The 19,430-nt window shown below is 43.7% G+C and overlaps 1 protein-coding gene across 1 annotated transcript in view; it reads left to right on the top strand.

Annotated features, from left to right (window-relative positions):
• The first annotated feature begins 119 nt into the window (after positions 1-119).
• Positions 120-19,430, top strand: part of TMEFF2 (transmembrane protein with EGF like and two follistatin like domains 2) — a 121,897-nt gene continuing 102,586 nt past the window's right edge. The window contains exons 1-4 of the mRNA XM_033516084.1: positions 120-237; positions 1,182-1,291; positions 7,007-7,136; positions 9,889-9,915. Coding sequence (XP_033371975.1) covers positions 120-237; positions 1,182-1,291; positions 7,007-7,136; positions 9,889-9,915 — 385 coding nt within the window. The remainder of the gene's footprint in view (positions 238-1,181; positions 1,292-7,006; positions 7,137-9,888; positions 9,916-19,430) is intronic.

The following is a 19,430-nucleotide window of genomic DNA, read 5'->3' as shown; positions in this document are numbered from 1 at the left end:
CTGCCCTTTGTACACACCGCCCGTCGCTACTACCGATTGGATGGTTTAGTGAGGTCCTCGGATCGCCGGGCGGAGAGAGAGCCCCGGCCCCGCCGGAGCGCGGCTCTGCGTGCTCTGCCATGGGGCACTCGGCGTGCGGCTGCGGGGAGACGGGGCCGCGAGTGCGCATCCTTGCGGGCGGCTCTTCCCGTGCGCGCCCAACGGAGAGCGGATCGGGGTATCGGCGTCGCGACACCGGCAACCCGCTGCCTGCTCCTTAAAATCGGGCTGACCTTTGTAACGCGTTTCCTATGTAGGTCAGAAGCCGGTCCTTCTCCGATTTGTAGAATAATTCAGAAATTAGACTGTAGGAGCCTTCTAAGGGGAAGAGCGTTTTTTGGGGTACTGCGTGCATCGCACATGACGTGTTAGATCGGGGGGAATTTGCGCTGTGAGCCCTTCGTTTTGGACATGTAGTGATACGGTTAAGAGCACTCGGACGTTTTTTAAAAAATCAATGGATTCAGATCTTAATGGGTTCGGAGTCTGATATAGCTGTTTTGTTTAGTGTCTTGCCACTCGCTGTTGGAGTGGGAAGTCAGATAGCGAGATCTGAAATTCGTGCTTGTATTCGTGAACTGAATCTTCAGTCAGATCTGTTGGTTTTTCCTGGAAAATATGAAGGCAAAGAGCTCGGTTCACTCAGCGGCTCGGGGGGAACCTGGCACTTCTCCTGTTAACTTAGCGGTCATCAATCTTCATTGGGATCAGGCAGACCATCACAGAAAATACACAGCCTGTTTGTCTTTATTATTGGGGGCTTTGTTGTGTCATGGACTGGAGAAATTCCAATTTGGACTTTGGTCCAACAGATTTGTGATCGGATGGGGATAAGTCGATGGCATTTCCAACCCAGAGCCATGAAATAGCATAATTACCAGGTGGCTTTTGAGGAAAACGAGTGCATGAAATAAAACGAAAAGTGCATGAGGTAGTGGGGAATAAGAACTGAGAGAAACACCAAGGGAAAAACAAGAGGAAAAGTGAAAAGCTGAGGACAGGGAAGGGCAAAAGGAAATCTGGACTCTATCAATTTCATCAACAAGGTTATCTTGCTGTGTGCATTAAAATGCAATCATCCTGTATAGTTCCTCTTGCTAGACCAAAGCTGACTTTTTTTTTTTCCTCTCTTTGCATTTGAGGTTACGATGACAGAGAAAATGATCTGTTTCTCTGCGACACCAATACCTGTAAATTTGATGGGGAGTGTTTAAGGATTGGAGACAGTGTGACTTGTGTCTGTCAGTTCAAGGTAAGAAGATTGATATTTCGTTCTCTAATTCACTAATGAGAATACAAATCAAGGATCTCCCTTTATAACCTATCACTTGGCAATTTATTTCTCTATGTGCAGAGAAGTTAGAGGGAAAATCTGGCAGTGTGTATAAAAGCTGGCAGGAGAACCAACTGGTGTCAAGAAGACATAAGTTTCTCTGGGAAAATGCAGATGCTGTGGCTTTAAATGTCCCTTCGGGTCTGCAGCTCCAGGTTACTCATTTCTGATTTTTCATCCCTGCCCTTTTAACGAGGATTTAGAGTCCTTTCTAAATTCATTCCTGATACAGATCAGGGCTTATTGTATTCGGAGTTCTGATCTAGTTAAAGAAATGGATCTGTAATGTGCTTATGCAATATTTTCAGGAAGGGCTGCATAGTGACAATGCTTCTGCCTGTTTATCTGCTCAGCTGATCAGATTAAGGAGCAATCCCTCTGTTCCAAAATGATGAACTTCCTTTAGGTTTCATATAGTTTTAGGAGAGCTATTACTGAGTAGTAAGGGGTTTTCCTTCTATTTCTTCTCTCTTCCTCTCTCAGCTACATCTAAACCTCAGCCCTTCTCAAAGTCAGATGATTTCATTATGAAGGATTCCATTTAATGTTTTAGCTAACTCGCAAAACAGCTGTTCTTTAAATAATGACCTGAATAGAAACCACACAAATTAAAGGAGTTTAAAGCATGTACCAGCACAGGGTTGTATGTGTGTTTATGCCCCAATGTTTTTCTGCATTTTCGTGTGGATTGGTGAAGTTGTGAAACTTACAATGCTGATTTGAGTGTTTACAGTTGAGAAGGCCAGACAGTGCACCGCTCAAGATTGTGCACATCTGTAATGACTCTTAATATTGAGTTTTGAAAGACCATTCACGTTAAAACATTGCAAGTATCGTTTATATTTCTAGAGCCAAAAGTGCCTTCGGAGTCAAAACCCAAGTGATAAGTTTCTTCATTTTTAACGAAGAAGGAATTTTCTGTAATGAGAGCAAGACAATAGTTCTTAAATGCTTGTGTTTCCCATATTGGAGGGGAATTCATATTTACCATGGGAGTCTTTTGTTCCATTTGGAGTTTGCATGCAATCAAAAATTCAGAGTGAGAATGCTGTTTTGAGCGTTTTTTGTGGCTCAGCATATGCAGTGATACAAGGGTTATGGTCCAGTCTGTTTTCTCTTTCTAAGAAAAATCTGTAAGACAGTGAAATGCCTGTGGCTTGTCCCATTGCCTGGTGGCAAGCCAGGGCAGATGTCATGCCATGAGCGTTGGGAACTGAGAGCAGCCACTGAGGGTGCTTGGGTCTTGTCTTTGGTCCCTGTTTGGTGTTGCCATTTGGCATAAAGCAGTGAACTTGTAGCCTGGAGGGTGCAAATCCAGATGTTGCTATTGGCAAGGAAGAAGCGTTGGGAGCACTGTTTTTCCAAGGTGGGGTGCTGATCCCTGCTGATTTGGGGTAAATGAAGCTAGGTAAACCTCTGCAGACTGTGTGATCCCCTCTTCCAGAGGTGAACACTCCAAGTACACTGAGTTTAGCAGTTCTGTAGGGGGCAGTTGAAACAGATTCAAGGAAATCAGGTAATTGGTATATGAGCATGTAAATAAGATCAAAAGAACGAGTTGGGCGATTGTGGGCCCAATCACTAAGAAATGGGTCGAAATCAACAGCAGTCTTTGGTTTCAGTGGCCTTTGGATCAGGCCCTCAGAGCTCTGTGTCTTGCTGTGAGCCCTCAGTGGAGCCACTGGGCTGACTGTGACCTTGGAGGGCAAATTACCTGTGGCTGATGCCGTGCCAGCGCTGCCAAGGGCGCTGTGGTGCCGGGGGCTTCTGTAGTCAGACGCGAGCGCTTTGATACAGGCAGGGCTTGGGGGGATGTTAGCTTCTCTTGTAACATCAGTGGGCAGTGTGACAAGCCAAAAAGATATGCCACTGGAGTAGAAAATTAATTTCTAGTGTGGTGTCTGAGGCTGGCTATGTGAGGCAGAGCTGGCTAGGTGTAATTTATGTCATGAGTAAAAGGGACCCCCGTCAGAATTCAGGGCTCCCATTTCAGTGACAGCTCTTTGTGGTGATAGTGAGCAAATCAATAGCAGACTCCTCATCACTGTAACAGTGTTTTATGTCTTCTTCAGAAATTTGAGAGACTAGACAAGGATAGAGAGCTCATTTTGCCTCCGTCCTGATGAAGAGTTCTGGGCTGACCAGCCTGTGTCTTGAGGGGCTGAGAACATCAAAGTGGAGAGCAGAGCTTCTGCAGTCTTTGTTTGGGTTTGTTCAAACCAGAATTACAGATGCTCATGTCTGCCCAAGTGGAATTGAAATTAATTTCTCTTTGTTTGAAAGGTTGAATATGATCAAACTGCTTTGGAGATACCCAAGTTCCAAACCCTGGAGAGCCAGCGGGCATGGGCTAAGAAAAAGGGTCACATTATCTGGTTCTTTTGCCACAGTCTACTGTGACACTTCTCAGTGAGACATGTATTTTATTGAAAAACACCATGTCCCACTCTGATCAGGAGATGCAGACCCATCCCCTGTACAGGGTGAGCCCAGACTTCAGTGCTGGCAGGGAGGGGAGGCACTGGGGCAGTGCTGGCTCCAGCAGGAAGGCTGAGCATGTGAGAAACCACCAGCCCTTCCTTCCCTTAGAGTCAGTGGGTCCAACAGAAGGTGGAGAGCAGGCGTGTGGTTGGAGACATGGCTTGCTGGGGTCTGTACCTGTTTGCCCAAAGCCATAGGTCTGGCAGCTGGACTCTTCCCTCTTACGTTTCATGAACATATCAAAATAATATACCAGGCATTTCCTTCAGTGTCTTTTCTCTTGAGTCACCAAGCCTATGAACAGTCAATGTTTTTATGGGAGGAAGGAACCCTGTTTTCATGCACGTCAAGTCTTCCACGTGCTTCAGTGTTTGTGGAGCTGCAGCATCACCTGTCCAACTCCCAGCTTTGTTATATTTCTGGAATATATTCTTGTGCTACTTGGTTCAAGATGTGGGTGGCATTTTGGGAGCAGATAATCCATGATAGTAGGAGGAGGTCAAGCTTTTAACAGTGTTACCAGGAGGAGGAGTTACACAGGTTGCCATTATCTTTAGGCAACAAAGCATCTGTTTTCAGTGCTCAGCATCGATCAAAGGCTCAGTGGTTTGTCACCAAAGGCAAAGTTGGTTTGTCCCTGGCTGTGAGAGAGGGCACTCAAGGTACTGAGGAAGGCAGCCTTTGACAGACACCTGATGGAATTGCATGAGTCCCTTTCCCTGCTCTAAAGCTGTATTTTAAAAACTGACATGTATAAGAGAGAAGTGGACACTGTGGCACTGTGCTGTGGCTTTCTTGGGAGTGAACAATCATTCTTACATCTAGGGCCTGGTCTGTTGAGCCCTAAACCAATGACAAAAACATGTCACTAGACTGACAGAACTGACATTCAACACCTGATGGTCTCCAGCACTAGCAGGAAGTATTTTGTGCATGTGATGAGCTGTGAGCACGGGGTTCAGCATGGGCAAACACAAGAGTCTAGCTCTAGTGGGTTAAGAACCACCTGGTGACTAATATCACAACCCTCTCATTGGTGGTCTTCTGTCCTGGGTAACTTCCACTACATTTCCAGCTCAAAGCCAAGGCAGGATCCATATGGAAGATATCCTTTCCTTTGCTCCTTACGGTTCCTGCCTTTTCCATCTGGGTCCTGGTTTTCCAAAGATGCCGGTGGGAAGAGTGGACTAAGACTTCCTGGGATCCTGGGGTCTCTCAAATGCATTTTAAAATTGGCAAGCTTTGTAAGGAGTTCCAGCCTTGCTTATAGCACTCCTTCCTGTGGTTGAGGATTTCACCATTTATGTGGGGCTGTCTGGCCTTTCAGATCTGCAGCTGAGTCCGTGTCAAAGATCATCCCTTGCTCTGGGCGAAACCAGCACAGGAGCCGCCTTTGTGTTTCTCAGGCAGAGAAGTTGCCACTGTGGTTCTTGGGCAAAGAATCCAACCTTGTTTCTACATGTAACAAAGCCTGCTTGAGATACTCCAGGCCAAATTCCTCACAAATCCTTGGGTGACAAGCAGATATTACACCTAAAGCAAGCATGATTTGATGCTTCGTGCTTTAAAAAACACGCACGATTGTGTTAATTGTCCTGGTTATGTATTCCAGATCAGCCTCCAGCAATTGCTGTTGAGCTTCTGGATGAAGTTGGCATTTTATGCTTGAAACATTGCTCAGATTTTGAACATAATGGTGAAAATAGCCTAGAAACATTTTTAATCAACAGTTTAAAATCTCTGCATGGAGGAACCCTCCGTGAGGAGCAAAAGGAGAGGATTTCTAGTGTTGTGGCTGCTGTTTTTCTTCCTTGTTCTGAGGGAAGAGGGTGCTGGGGGTGGGCAACATCTTGGGAAGATTGAAGAGAATACAATGCAAAAGGAAAATGTCATTTGTTTTGGCCCAATCAAAATGTCACTCTGACCAACTATGAATAATTTCTTGGCAGCTGCTCTGTGTGGAGGCCTGCAATTAATGCAATCTATGCAATTGTTTGTGTTAATCACTTCTGTAGTCATTCAGTTTAAAGCATTTTTGATGTTAATATCCCTGATATTTCAGTTCTGCGTTTTACATTGTGCCCAACGAACACACCTCAGATTCATTGTGAAATAATACAGCTAAATAGGATGTATGATTTCTTCTAAATTTTTACTTGGGTTTAGGCAGAGGTGAGCATTTGTAAATAATAATTGTGATCATTCCATTTGTTCTAATTAAACAATGAGGCATTCCAGGAGTAGGGTAATCACGAGATAATCATATCCCTGGTATAATTGCCATGTACAGGGCACATCCAAGTATTTCTAAGCCTCCAAGCACGATTATCTTGTGATAACTGCACCCGGTAGGTTGCCCAATTTTCAGTATAAAATGAAGTTATTATTTTTTTAAATGAACAAGAAGGGGCAAAACTGTCTTCCAGTGGTAGAGGAGCTCAAGCAGAGCTCAACAGGAGTTTGAACCAAAGCTGGGGTGCATGTTGTGAGAAACTCCTGCACTGGCTGAGTGCGCTGCAGTGCTGCCACTCCTGCCCACTGGCCACCGTGGGGAGAGCTCGGACCTTTGTGGAGTATCCCAGCTGCAGCCTGCAGAATGGAACAGGAAAGGGAACAGAACTGTCTGTGCAGAAAGAAGGATGGGCTTTGATCGTTGGTGTCTCAGAAATAATTTCCCTCTGTCCAGTCAGTACTTGAGCAGAGCACACCTGTGTGTGTGCAGAGCTCCGTGGCACTGCGGGTGTGCAGGAGGAGGGAAGAGAGAGCCTGTTCATTACTGTTTGTCTGGAGACATCCAATGGAAACACAGGAGCTGCTCTTGCAGATGTGAGGAGTCATTTGACTTGCCTGTATTCCTTCCCTGGGAAAGCTGCTTGCTCCTGCTGGCAGTGAGAGACCTCTTGGGGGCACTTAATGAACCCTTTGCCCATTCAGATTACCTTTCCCTAATCTCTTCAGATCTGATTTTTCTTTTTAAAAATACTCCTCCCTCTCCCTTGGCAGCTGTAGGGGTGGGAGAGGATTGTGTCTGTCTGCTGTTTCCCCAGGGTTTGAGTGCTGGCAGGGAGCAGGGTGTGTGTGTGTGGGCACCCAGCTGGGTGCTGTGCCCGCTGCCCGTGTGACTAACACTGCTGCTCTGTCCCTTCCCACCAGTGCAACAATGACTACGTGCCCGTGTGTGGCTCCAATGGTGACACCTACCAGAACGAGTGCTACTTGAAACAGGCTGCCTGCAAGCAGCAGAGTGAAATCCTGCTGGTGTCTGAGGGATCGTGTGCCACTGGTACGTATAACTCGCTCCACACCCCCCATGAAAGCAGCCCATGGATGGCAAAAACCATTGGAATTCTTGCTTTGAATTCGTTACTGGTTCATTCTTTGCAGCTTGGGGCATGAGAAGTCACTGCCATCCTTTCAGTTTATTTACTATAGGCTCACGGTACCCCTGGCACTGTTTGGAAGAGTTCAGCTCAGAAGTAAATTTATTTTTTAATTTGTATCTTGTGCCTCTGATCATCCTGTGCCCTGCCTACACTTCTGAGCTGTTATGACAAGTGAACTGGTAGCAGATTAAGTGAGCAGATGTCTGATAAATGGGCATCTGGATTACCACAAACCTCTCCATAATCTGGAGAGAGAGAACTGGAGCATTATTGCCTGCAATCCAGTTTCTTAGGTTTTTCCTTATCCTTGTAGGGCCACATCCCCAGCTGGTATGATTCAACAGACCAGTGCTTGTAATGAGTCCTGCCAATTCATACCAGCTGAAGATTTAGTCCAAAGCACACATAATGAACAGGTCTGTGCCACAGGTGTTTTGTTCTGGACTTGTGAAAACTGACTGGCGTGTGAGACAGCTTTGCTCAACTCTGAGCCTCATGAGCTGTTTATGTCTCAGCTTGTATGAAAACAGCTAGAAAGGTGAATGAGCAAAATCTGTCAGGAAAACAGAGTTGCTTATGTGCAGGAGTTCTTGATGTTTTTCTTTCGTGCTCGGTGTCTGTTAGAGGTGGGCAGTGAAGTTAACTTGAAAAGAGCGGGAGTAAGCCTTTGTTCTTGAGAGAGTTCTTTAAACTTAAAGCAGAATTTTTTCTTGGCTGAGGATGGAGGAGTCAATAAAAAGTACATTAGACAAACTTTTTTTCAGTGCTGTAATTTCATGTTTCATACACCTGAGAGAAAATAAACTCCTTTCTCTGGAAATGCTGTTCTTCTCTGAAGCTGTTACCTGACAATTTCCAAGAAGAAAAAAACATATGCTGCAATTTTTTTGTCCATAAATTGGTATTAAATGGAGCTCGGGCTGACAAAACCTACTGTGGTGTAGGATTTGTTCAACTTAGTAAATTCTCCCAGCACAGCAACTGGTCTTTTTCGGTTCAAACTTTTTGATTAAAGGGATAATTCCAACTCATTGCTACAACTTCTCTGAAACTTGCATGCCTGCTGGCAATGATTGTGTTGGCAGCGTTCTCTTGAAATACATTGTGAATTTCAGAAACAGAGAAGGGAAAAAAACCCATTTTTTCCTGAAGTCTCGCTCAAGGTCTGTGGTCTCTTTTTCCTTCTCCCAAGGAGGAGCTCAATGGAGAAGGGAGCAGGCATTTTTCTTAGGTTTTGCCTGTGGGATGGGGCAGAGACATAGGGTGCTCAAGAGCCCCCAGCAGAGACCTGGGCTCCTGGGGGAGGTGTCAGTGAGCAGCCCTGCCTGGCAGGGGTCTGGGCCCTGGAGGGTAGGGCAGGAGGAGAAACACGAGGTCCTTTTCCTGCAGGCAGGGTGGCAGCTCCCTGTGGCAGGCAGGTGAGAGCAGGCATTCATTTCTCCCTCTGTGCTGGGGAGATCTGGCACGCCTGGAAAAACAGCGCTTCCCAAAGCCACGGGGGCACTGCAGTGCAGACACACTTCTTGCCTCTGTCCTCAGGAGCTCCTGTGGGAAAGAGCATCAGGACAAAAGATGAGATTTGGACAAAATTCAGGACATGTTTACTGGGAAAACACTGTTATTTCTGCTCCCCCCTTCAGCCACCTTTTGCATCTGGCCTTTGCAGCCTTACTGCCTAAATCTGCCATTTGAAGCAATTCTTGCAGCTGATTATTTAGCAAAGATTTTCCTTTTCTTTCTTAATTTTGAGCAGTGATGGCATGTGCAAGTTCAGATCCACCAGACCTCGCTGTCAGTAAATGAGATCTAACCATTCACAGGGTACTTTGATCCCAAAACAGCTTTTCCAAACTCTTTCTGTTAATCTTGGTGCTGATAAATGCATAACTCTTCCACTAAGGGGGAGGATAGGATGGCAGCCTCCCTTCCCTGCAGAAGAAACTCCTCTTAGGCATTATTTTTGATAACCCTACATGTGTGCATTTCCTTGCTTTGCCTTGCTTAGAAAGTTTCTTCCTGAAGCTCTTGGCAATTTTGTGATGTTGCACTTTCTAAATTTGTGACTCTCATCATTCCAGCCAACAAAATGTCGAGCAGAGGAGAAAGAAAGCACTCAGTTTTGAAACACAGCAACAACCTTCAGAAAAATGGCATTTTAATAATTTACCTGAAAACTTTGAATAATAGTAATTTAATGGTTTATTCCAGCTAGTTATAATTTGATGAGATGTCCTGTTTTCCAAAGACAATGATACAAATTTACAGTTGCTCTCTCCTCAAATAAATGGGTTTTAAAATTTCTCCTTGCTGAGGATTTAGTAGTGACCAAGTGGAGTAACTTTGTAGTACTGTTGGGAACAAAGATTTATCGGTCTAAGTACAACAAAACAGGCTAGAGGCTTCTAAGGACATCGCAGCATTCTGTGGCTTACATGATTTTCATCTGATAGAGAGACTTTAAAGAAAAAAAAAAATGGAGACACAAGAAAGATGGCTTGAGTGAATTACATTCAGATTAGATCTCTATAATTTACCCAGGGATGCCATCAAACATGAGGTACACTGCAGTACACTTCACTGAAGCCTTGCTTTGCATGCTCACAGCACATCCTGGAGCACATGAATGTAAATTTCTTTCTGTTCTTTTCTCAGATGCCGGCTCAGGATCTGGGGACGGAGGTAAGAGCCCTCTTTTAATATCTCTGTTCTTGTGTGTACACACATTGTCTTCCACAATTTGGGATTGTAAGTGGATCTGCTTTGCAATTTAGTTGTTGCACTACATATTGTCTTTTGTTCAGCTCTGTCTTTGAAAAGAAGTGGTATTTTGCATTTCAGTCAAGCTGGAACCTAATCATGACATGCTGTTTTCTAGGGAAATTCAGAAAGCTGTGTTACTTCTAATAGGACTTGGAATTATTCATAGGTTGTGCTAGGAGCTCTATCTCCATCTACTGTTACAGTTGCACTCATTTGTTTTATGCTCAGGGTAATATTTCTTTTGTTTTTAAAACATGAGCCAAACCCTTGGCTCCTCCTCACTGGAGGATTCAAGCCAAATATTTTGTGGTAGCAGAGAGTATTCTTTCAAAGATATGAAGAAATGTCACAGGGAAAGAACAATGTGTTTTTATAAGAACAGCAACAACAAAACTGAATGTGGAAATAGCCTGAGCCCTTTGTGGCATACAGGGGATACTGTAAAATGTAGGCAAACTTGCATTTAAGTAGGGGATTTATTTTGCTGTTTGGTTTGGTTTTGTTTTTTATTTCTTGGTGCAGTCATAATGGATTTGCTTGTCTGACATCAGTCCTCCTTGGGAGTCTAAGAGTTTGGTCTGGCTAGTGCCCCACCTTGGAGCAGGGAGTGTGACTTTTGGGGCTGGTAGGTCAGGCTTCTCTGGGAGGGCCAGGGCTAGTCTGGGTAGCTGGGGAAGGGTGTCCTGGACAGTCTCCCTCCTTTCTGCCCCAGCTCCCTGAGTAAGCTCCAGGAGCCCCATGGCAGGGGAAGGGCAATGCCAGCATCGGGCTGGGAGGCTGCTGGGGCAGCCCCCAGGAGATGAGGCAGATTTTGGTGTGACACAGAGAGCAGGGCTGGGCTCTGACCCAGGTTTATGGCTGCTCCTGGTTGGATTGGGGTTTTTCAAACACAGTCACGTTACTTGGCAAGGTATCCCCATGTGCTTGTTTAATATTGGTAACCAGGATAGCAGCGAGCACAGTGTGTGTGTGCAAGGAATTATTTTTACTTGTGAAGTGGTCAACAACATGAGCATGAGGCACTTCAAGGGCTCTGATTTTCTGACATCAGACTCAGGCTGCTTTCTGAAACTCAGGACACTTCAAGATGCTTCAAATCTGGCTCCCTAAAAACTGCAACATAAAATATTGCTAGTTTTTTCCAGCTATTCCTATTTTACTCTAACATTCTTTTAGATTGTCTTTTTAAACTGTTACACCAGAAAAATGCCTTGTTCAGTGCTTAGCAGAAATCTGCAGTTTGATTTTTTTCAGTTGGGTTTTTGCACCTATGGTCAATAAATTGGTTTTCAAATGAAGTTGTACAAAATTCATCATGCATGTACCAAAGAAGACAGATAAGGTTTTCAGTTTTTGTGAGGAGGTGGGAAAAAAAACTTGGCCACTTTGTGAAAGTCATGAATTCCATTCTCAGAAAGCATAGGAGTTTAAAAGCATGATTTCCAAACAGTTTTGTTTTAGAAGCTCAGGTTGATGGAAGATGAGCAGGGCCTTGGGGCTGACTGTGCAGGTAGTATGGAAGCAGATTTGTGAAGGAGACAGAACCAAGTTGGTACATGTGTTTAAAGGTCTACAAAGCTGCCTTGTATTATTCAAGATTTAGTAGGCAGCTATGGCTGTTCTCAAAGCACAAAAGTATATTTATGTGCCCAAAGAAGCTAAAGAAGCTAAATCCAGGCAAGTAAATATTGTCACTACATCACTATTTACTAGACATGGTCTTGTTGTAAAAGCTGTAATAAATTTTGGATGTCATCACAGTAAGTCTTGTAAAATCCACTCCAGCAGTCATGAGTGGGACATGTTCCTATGAGAGACCCAAGGTCTTAGGCAGTCTTGTGTGGTTTCTGATTTTCTTGATTTTTTTTTTTTTCTTTCTTATGCTTCTCCAAGCAGTCTTGGTTAACAGATTAACCAGTGCAGCATCTTTTTTAGCAAAACTCCTGCCATAGGGATGGTCCCAGCCAGCCAGCTGTGAGATAAGGGAACAAATTTTTCAACAGACTTTTATCTCGTGGTTGGATTTCTTTGGTCTGGTGAGGTTCACATCTAGTAAGAAATTAACTCAAGTTGTGTTTTTCTGGTTCTTACAACATGGCAAATTTCCAGCTTTGAGGTGGTTTCCCCCATGACTGAAACCAGTTCAGTTCCCAGGACTGCTGCTCCTTCAGTGGAGCTTGTCACATGGAAACTGTAATAGCTAGAGGGCTCAGAAATAGCTGGGACGGGGTTGGTGTGAGGGATGGATGTAGATAAGCACACCACTTGGTCATACAAGCCCCCTTTTCTCAGGAACCTGGTCAGAGCATGAACAAAACAGCCAGAGGCTGTGTTTTGCTGTCATGTTTTCCTTTCAGGTATTCCTGTCTGGGTTTGCAGGGAAGGCTTCTCAATTTGTTATGTAGGATTTGGGGTTTTTTGCTTTCCTGTCAGGGATGCTGAGATCAGAAAGGTCCCAGCTTTTCAGCACTTCAGTGATCTTGAGGGCTTTCCAGAGGAGATTTAATCCTCCTTTATGCAGCAATAACATACAAAAGTCCCCTTATTTGTAAAGTGATGAGGGAATCTTAATCTCATTTGATTACTGAGCCTCCAGCATACACTTTTGGGGATATCCAGTAGATGGGTAGGACAGTAGGTGTTCAAATTTCTTCCTGCAGAAGACATTTTTCCCTGTAAATGAAGATGAAAAATGCAGAATCAAGAGCCATTTCAGTGTTTTGATTGCAGAAGCTGGGAGTGTGGTGTGGAATTATTTAAAAACCCACATCCCAGAAAGATACTAATCAGAAAGCCAGAAAGGATGAATGTGAAAGACTTTATACAGAGAGTAATTTAAAGAGATTCCATTCATTTTCATCTATGCCGTTCTCTAGACAACTGGGTTTTTTTAGAACCCAATGATTCATGTTTTGGTCTTGAGCAGCTTTATAATGAATTCTTGCTCGTTTCCTGGCTTCCTTCTAACAGCAACAAACTCAAGATGCAGTATTTCATTATAGCTCTTAATGGGCTAAGAACATCTCTCCTCAGTTTCATTTTCACACTGAGCACTTCTTTGCCCTGCCTGCATTGTCTGCAGTCCCAGCTCTGTTGATTGGCTTTCATTCACAGTCTGATGGGTTCACTGGGGGTGACTGTCACACACTGGGTGTTGCTGTGACCCCTGGCAGGGCACTGCCTAGGCACCTCCTTCAGTTCATTTCAGAGCCTCCTTCTATTTCCATTCAAGTCCTACTGACTTCAGTGGGAGTTCTGTGAGGCCCTGGGTACGCAGATTTTATCCTAGTTTGATTTTTATGCTAATTCTTTATGATATAGAATAAGCAAAATTAAAAGCAACCAACCAAATGAGTGATAATTCATCAATAGCATCATCACCATTTATTTTACAGCAGTGTCTAGAGGTGCTAATTCTGTCTAAGATTAGGATTGCAGGGTGATACACCCTGACACTGTGAAGCACTTCTTCACAGTGGGGGAGAGAATACAAACTGTGAGGCTGAGCCTGGATATTCAAGTTGGGTGAGGGCTGGAAGCTGCATCACACTCCAGTGTCTGAATTGGGAACAGCACATGCTGCTTCAGAGCCAAGCCAGTGCTGGGGCTTTTGAACCCCAGTGTTTGTCAGCAAACCCATGTGACATCCAGAAAGAATCAGAGATTATACTGCACTTAAACTTATTCCTGATCTGTTAGACAAGCCTGAAAGCCAACAACCTTACAAGCCATCTTCTTTTCCCCTTCTCTCTGCCTCTCTTGCTTTGTGTGTGTATTTTAAGGATGAGCATGGCTTGTTTGTTTGTTCATTCTTTCAATTTATCCCTTCAATCTTAGCCAGAAAAAAATGAAGTCCTGCTGCTTTTTGTAGGTGCCAGCATGTAGATTTAATGATAGATTTGGTATTCTGGTCTGCCTTTCCTGTTGACTTAGAGATGTGTGAATAAACACATACATAATATAAATCTATATGGAGCAGCAGTCATCTTGAAACACTAACCCAGAGAAAATAGGCAGGAAAAAATTAACACTTTGGAGCCCATGGTATATTTTTAAGGCAAACCATAATGCAGCATGTATATACTTTTTTTTTTCCCCCTTTAAACAACAGGTAAATGGCTACTTTGACCCATTTGCATTTGTCTCCATGCTGGTTTTGAATGGCTTGAATTCAGCAGCTCTGCTGCTTTTCCAGTGATTTCCCTTTCTGCTTTATTACAGTGTTGATTGATGGGCAGGGCTATGCAGAACACGCTGAATATTGCTGTAAACACTGTCCTAGCAATCACACTTGAGCCAAAATACACCATAAAACCTGGAGTGTATATTGGTTTGAATGAAGTAGTGTATAAAATGCAGTGCTGATAAACACACACGTACACACGTGTTCTCAATAAAGGGGAGAATACTCTGACTGATCTAGTTTAACCTTGGAAAGAAAGGGAATTCATATTTTGAGCTACAGATTCTCTTCCTGGGTATAATAGGTGATTCAAGATTCTCTCATGTGAATTCAGAATAAATGCTGACCCCACGTGCGATCGTCAATTGCAATAAGGAAATAGGAAAGCTTCTTCTACTCTAATTTGATTTGGGAGATATAATTTAAAGCAGCATCAGAAGGTACAGAATCAACTATAAGCAACGTGCACCGACTGGGTAAATACCTCTGGAGGGAATGCTTAAATCTTAAATGATTGACCTGACTGTGGTTGGTCAAATATGTCTCCTTTGTTAAACGGGTTTTTACCTTGTTAACCTCAGCATGGCACTGAGCCCAAACCAATAAGCTCTTTGAAAGGCTGGGTTTATTAGCTCAGGCTCTTTGCTGTCCTAACATGATTACATGACTTCCAGTTCAGGGCTGGTGCTCATCTGACCTATATAAGAGTTAGGTCAGGGAAAGGCAGTTCATGTCTCTTTGTGGCCTTTAAAAATTAGGAAAGGATGAGGTTCCCATATGTTTTTGTTGGCTAGAAGAGAAGCACTTGGGCATTCACAAGTGCCAGACCCCTGCCAGGGGCATTTTGTGCTGGGTAGGATGCATTGGCCATTCTGGAAAATCCTAGGGAGGTGTGGAGATGACAGGAATACCAGCTTTTGGGCTCCTCTTAGGCTCTCATTTAAGCTAAGTACTGAGCTCACCAACCCTGCTAGGCTGAGATGCTTGAGCAAATCCCCATAGCTCCTAAAAGCTCTGCAGGGTTATAGAAAAAGTACCAGCCCTGGAAGATGGTAGGTTTGGATTTAGTTGCCTGGATTTTGCCCGTGTTTTCCTTGCTGTTCCTGAGGGTGGAATGCAAACATGCAATGAGAAGTGCTGCGTTTTCCACCTGTGCTTGATGGGCAGCAGTCCTTGCTGTGGCCCTGGTCCCATGGAGCAGACACTGAGCAGTTCCAGGGGGAAGAGTTGATGGGTAGTGAATGATTTGTGGCCCATTTTCAGCCATTCATGCAAAACTGAAGCAAATGAATAGGAGATGCCATGAAGATCCACAGCCTTCTGTAGGAGGAGTATGAATGACGTTCATTCATAGCCTCTTTCCTGCATTATGCAATCCTTTAGGTTTTTGGCACTTTGTGTAAGTAGTTCAGAGCCACGCAGGGATTCTGTGAATGGAAGATGCTCACCTACATCAAAAAATACTGAGGATGCCCTGGTTTTGCTTTAGAAGTCAAAATTGCTTCTCTGCATAGAAACAGAGAGAAAAAAAAAAACCCGGAATGTGCTGGCTAATCATGTGCAATCTGTAAATCCACTAATAACTAACTCATCAAATCAAACAAATCCTATGGTACTCCAGCAAACAGATTAAAAAAGCAGCACCCGATCACAAATACTCATTTATTGGTCTGTTATTGTAAACACAGCAAGAGAGAGATGTAGTGGTCTAGATTTGTATGCTACATCTCTCTAAACATGGATTAATTTTCCTTGTGACAACTGTGGAGTCACTAGAGATTAGCCATGATGACAGTGAGAGGCAAATCTAGCCCACTGTTTTGCTTTTTTGTGCAGGGAATTCTTCCACAGAGAGAAAAAAAAATGTTTTTTAAGCTTTCAAATGGCTCTTCCAAGCTTGCTACAAGCACCTTCCTTTGTGGGGCAATGTGTTCAGGCACATCCTTCATTTTTATCACATGCTTAAATGTCATTGACTTTTAAATTTTTCTTCTGAATGGGGATGTCTTGCACAAGTGGGATCTGAGGCAGCCTGGGAGTGACCAGAACTGCTTTAGATCCTCGTGCATCTCATCATTGTATATTCTGTGGTTTAGTGATTGAAGAAGCTGATTCACTGTGCACTGGCTTTGAACTGGTTTTGGTGTGACATAGGATTTTGTGAGATGCTCTCAAGAGATCTTAAAGAGAACAAATGGGATGAAGATTGCCAAGTCTCTCTAAAGGCTCATGAATTCACTTTCTCTAACTCCTGCATTTCAGACCTCAGCTGCCTCTGGAAAATTTCCTATATTCTGCACTGGGTGTTTAAATTCCAGTTTGTCTAAGAGGTTTCTTTCCTTTCAGAGATTGGGAAATGAAACCAGAAATTTTGCCTGCTAATTTTGAAATCAGTGGGAGTTTATCTTAAGGAAGGGCACAACTGATTCCTAGACACTTAGCAAACTGGAGATTGCCACCTACTTCATGTAAGTGCACACACAGGACAAGTTTAATGAGTGTGGTGTGAGCCCAGGAATCCAGAGCAATTCATAATCAAATCCAGACATTTTAGAATTTTATGGGAGAGCACTACCAGTTCATAAGAACCCCACGAGTCTTTTAGCCCAGGTTTTTGAATACCTTTATGGAAAATGCTTGGTTTCTAGTTTGAAACAAACATGTTGCTCAGGAGAATACTTGACTAGAAGCCTGAAGTGTTCAACAATAGGGAGATCTGTAAACTGCAGTTTGAAAATATCACAGCCTGGGGAAGAAGAGGTCAATACCATTCTGTGTTATTTTATGTGAATTTTTTTAATGCCTTGGACTTCTTGATACCATTTCTTCTAGCTGCATGGGAGTTAGAGAATGAAAAAAAAAACCAGATATCAAAGCAGGGCTCTTTTTACCCCTGCAGCCCCAAATATCTCACTGGTAGCAGTGTAAAGAGAGCTCATTGAGGAATTTTAACGTTGGCTTTCTATAAACCTGAGAACATGGGAAAGTTCTAAAGGTCTGAGAGATCATAGATGTGTAGGTATTAGGGTAAAGGGGGCAAAAAAAAGTCAGATATTTCTAGGCCTGGCAATCTGACATTGATTGAGGTAGAACAGGACATGCAGTCCCAGACCTGCTCAATAAAGGAATAAATGAGAATTAATGCTGAGCAATGTGTACATCAGCAATATGGGCTGCTGTAATAGATTATGTCAACTAATTGAAATGTTTTCTATGAAGCTACAAGTTTGGTTGATATAGTGTATGTGGATGTCAGTGAAGCATTTGGCATGCTGCTACATGACACTATGATTAAGGAACAAGAATTGTGCAGAATTGACGTGGTATGCAATTAGTGGAGTAAGAACTGCCTTTCAGGATGTAATTATAAGTGGATTTATCATTGTTAGATAGACAGGAAAAGGATCTGCCTTGTGCTCCTTATTTATTTGTTTGTTTTACCAGTGGCCTATGTGGGCACATGCTTTTCTCACTGATCAGGTTCTCAAAAGTTGTATCTGGGAAGCTAAGAACTGAGTGATACATTGTCACAGCCCCCTCTGATTTACTTGGTACTCTGGTGCAAGAGCAGGTCCTTTAATGTGGCCAAACATAAACCACAGAGCAAGGACAAGGAAGCAGGGAGTGTGTGGGGAAATGCTGCTGGAAACAGTGATGCTCCAAAGCAAGCTGAGTGGGCTTGGGAGAGAGAGCTCTGCAAACACAGCAGGGCAAAGGGCTGCTGGTGTGTTTAAGAATCAGGCTCCTGAGCAGGAGTAAGGATGTCAGATTTACCTTCACCAGAGGAGGTGACTGCAGCTCCAAAGGCTCTGGGAAGCAGGGGAGCAGGCTGTGTGCAGCCAAGGGCCTGGCTGCCAAGCAAAGCAGCCCTGAAAGCTTTGATGCCTTAGGCTTTGTCAGGGGAAAGGGAAGGGTTGCTGAGGTCACCATCACTAAGTACCAGTGTGGGGAACACAAACGAGCAGCAGGCTCTTTATGCTGACAGACAAAGGTCTAATGAGATGCTGGGCTGGCAATTAAAGCTAGACAAACTCTGGCTGAAGTTTATATGTGTGTTTGTAAATGAAGGCAATAGCACAATGAAGTGATTAAAAGTTATGTAGGATTCTGCAGTGCTTGAGGTTTTGACCCTTGGGTGTCTGGACTGCTCTGCTCAAATGAGGATGAATTTCAAAGTCCAGGGCCTCTGTCACATGGAAGATCACAACAGGTACTCAGCAGTTCTTAGTTCTGGGTACCGTAAATTAGTTTACACGTGAAATAGGCAGAGTTTAGCCTCTTTTGTTCAGTAAAACTGCTGTTCTAAGCAGTCCAGAAAGGGATTGATTATGTGGATATGTGTGTTCATTTCAGAATCCACATATTTACATCTGCACAGAGTGGAAGCAATGTGGGCTTTAGTAGCAAGTGGAAAACTTCATCCATAATGCTCCACTAATTGCTCTGTATTAAAAAATAGCCCACCCTACATTGCATTGCATCCTAACACCTCTCTATGTTGCCAGGCACTGGATGACTCCAGTGGCTCCTGATCTCATCGGAGCTGTGACAGGCCCCTTTGAGCTTCTCTGTCCTGCACTGCTTCCCTGCTACCAGAGTATTTTCTGGTCTGCTCCAGCTGGTGCAGGGAGAGAGTCCTGAATGGGACAAGGATCCCCAGATGTCTCTGGAGAATTTGTCCAGGATTCTTTTCCCTCTCATTTCTCCAGGGAAGGATCACACCCAAGGAGCTCTGAAGTTCCAACCAGTATTGATCATGATTAAATATAATTTTTTATCCGTTGCTACAGAGAGCCTCCCTGTGTTTGGTGTGGTGTGTGTGATGTGTTTGGGAGGTGAAAGTACTGGAGTAGGCTGGAATTGCTTTGGCTCGTGCACACTGCCCACTAGACTCAGACAGAGAGGCAGCTCCATATTTGTTATAATTGGGCCTTGATAAATAAATAAATAGCTTCTTTTGTACAGTGCCTGAAATTTTCATCAAAAGAGGAGGAAGCCTCTTATATGAATGACAAGGCCAGTGCAGGACAGGTCTGTGCTGTAATTCATTTAGACAAATGTTGAAGTGAATTGATGGACTCAGGTTTGTTTAGATTAGTGGCCTTTTGAAAAATGTGTTGTCCCGTGTGTACAATTTTTCAATCTGTTTACATCTAATTAGCTGTTCAGATTGGCTAAAATTAAGTGGTGTCACTTGTAATGCATGCAGAGGTGAGGATATGATAAAATAGGCTCTTTTATAATCTCTTCA

This window comes from Parus major, chromosome 7 (genome assembly GCF_001522545.3).
Source record: "Parus major isolate Abel chromosome 7, Parus_major1.1, whole genome shotgun sequence".
In the NCBI taxonomy this organism is placed as follows: domain Eukaryota; kingdom Metazoa; phylum Chordata; class Aves; order Passeriformes; family Paridae; genus Parus; species Parus major.
Note: the sequence above shows the minus strand (reverse complement) of the source record. Positions and strands in the feature narration are given on the sequence as shown.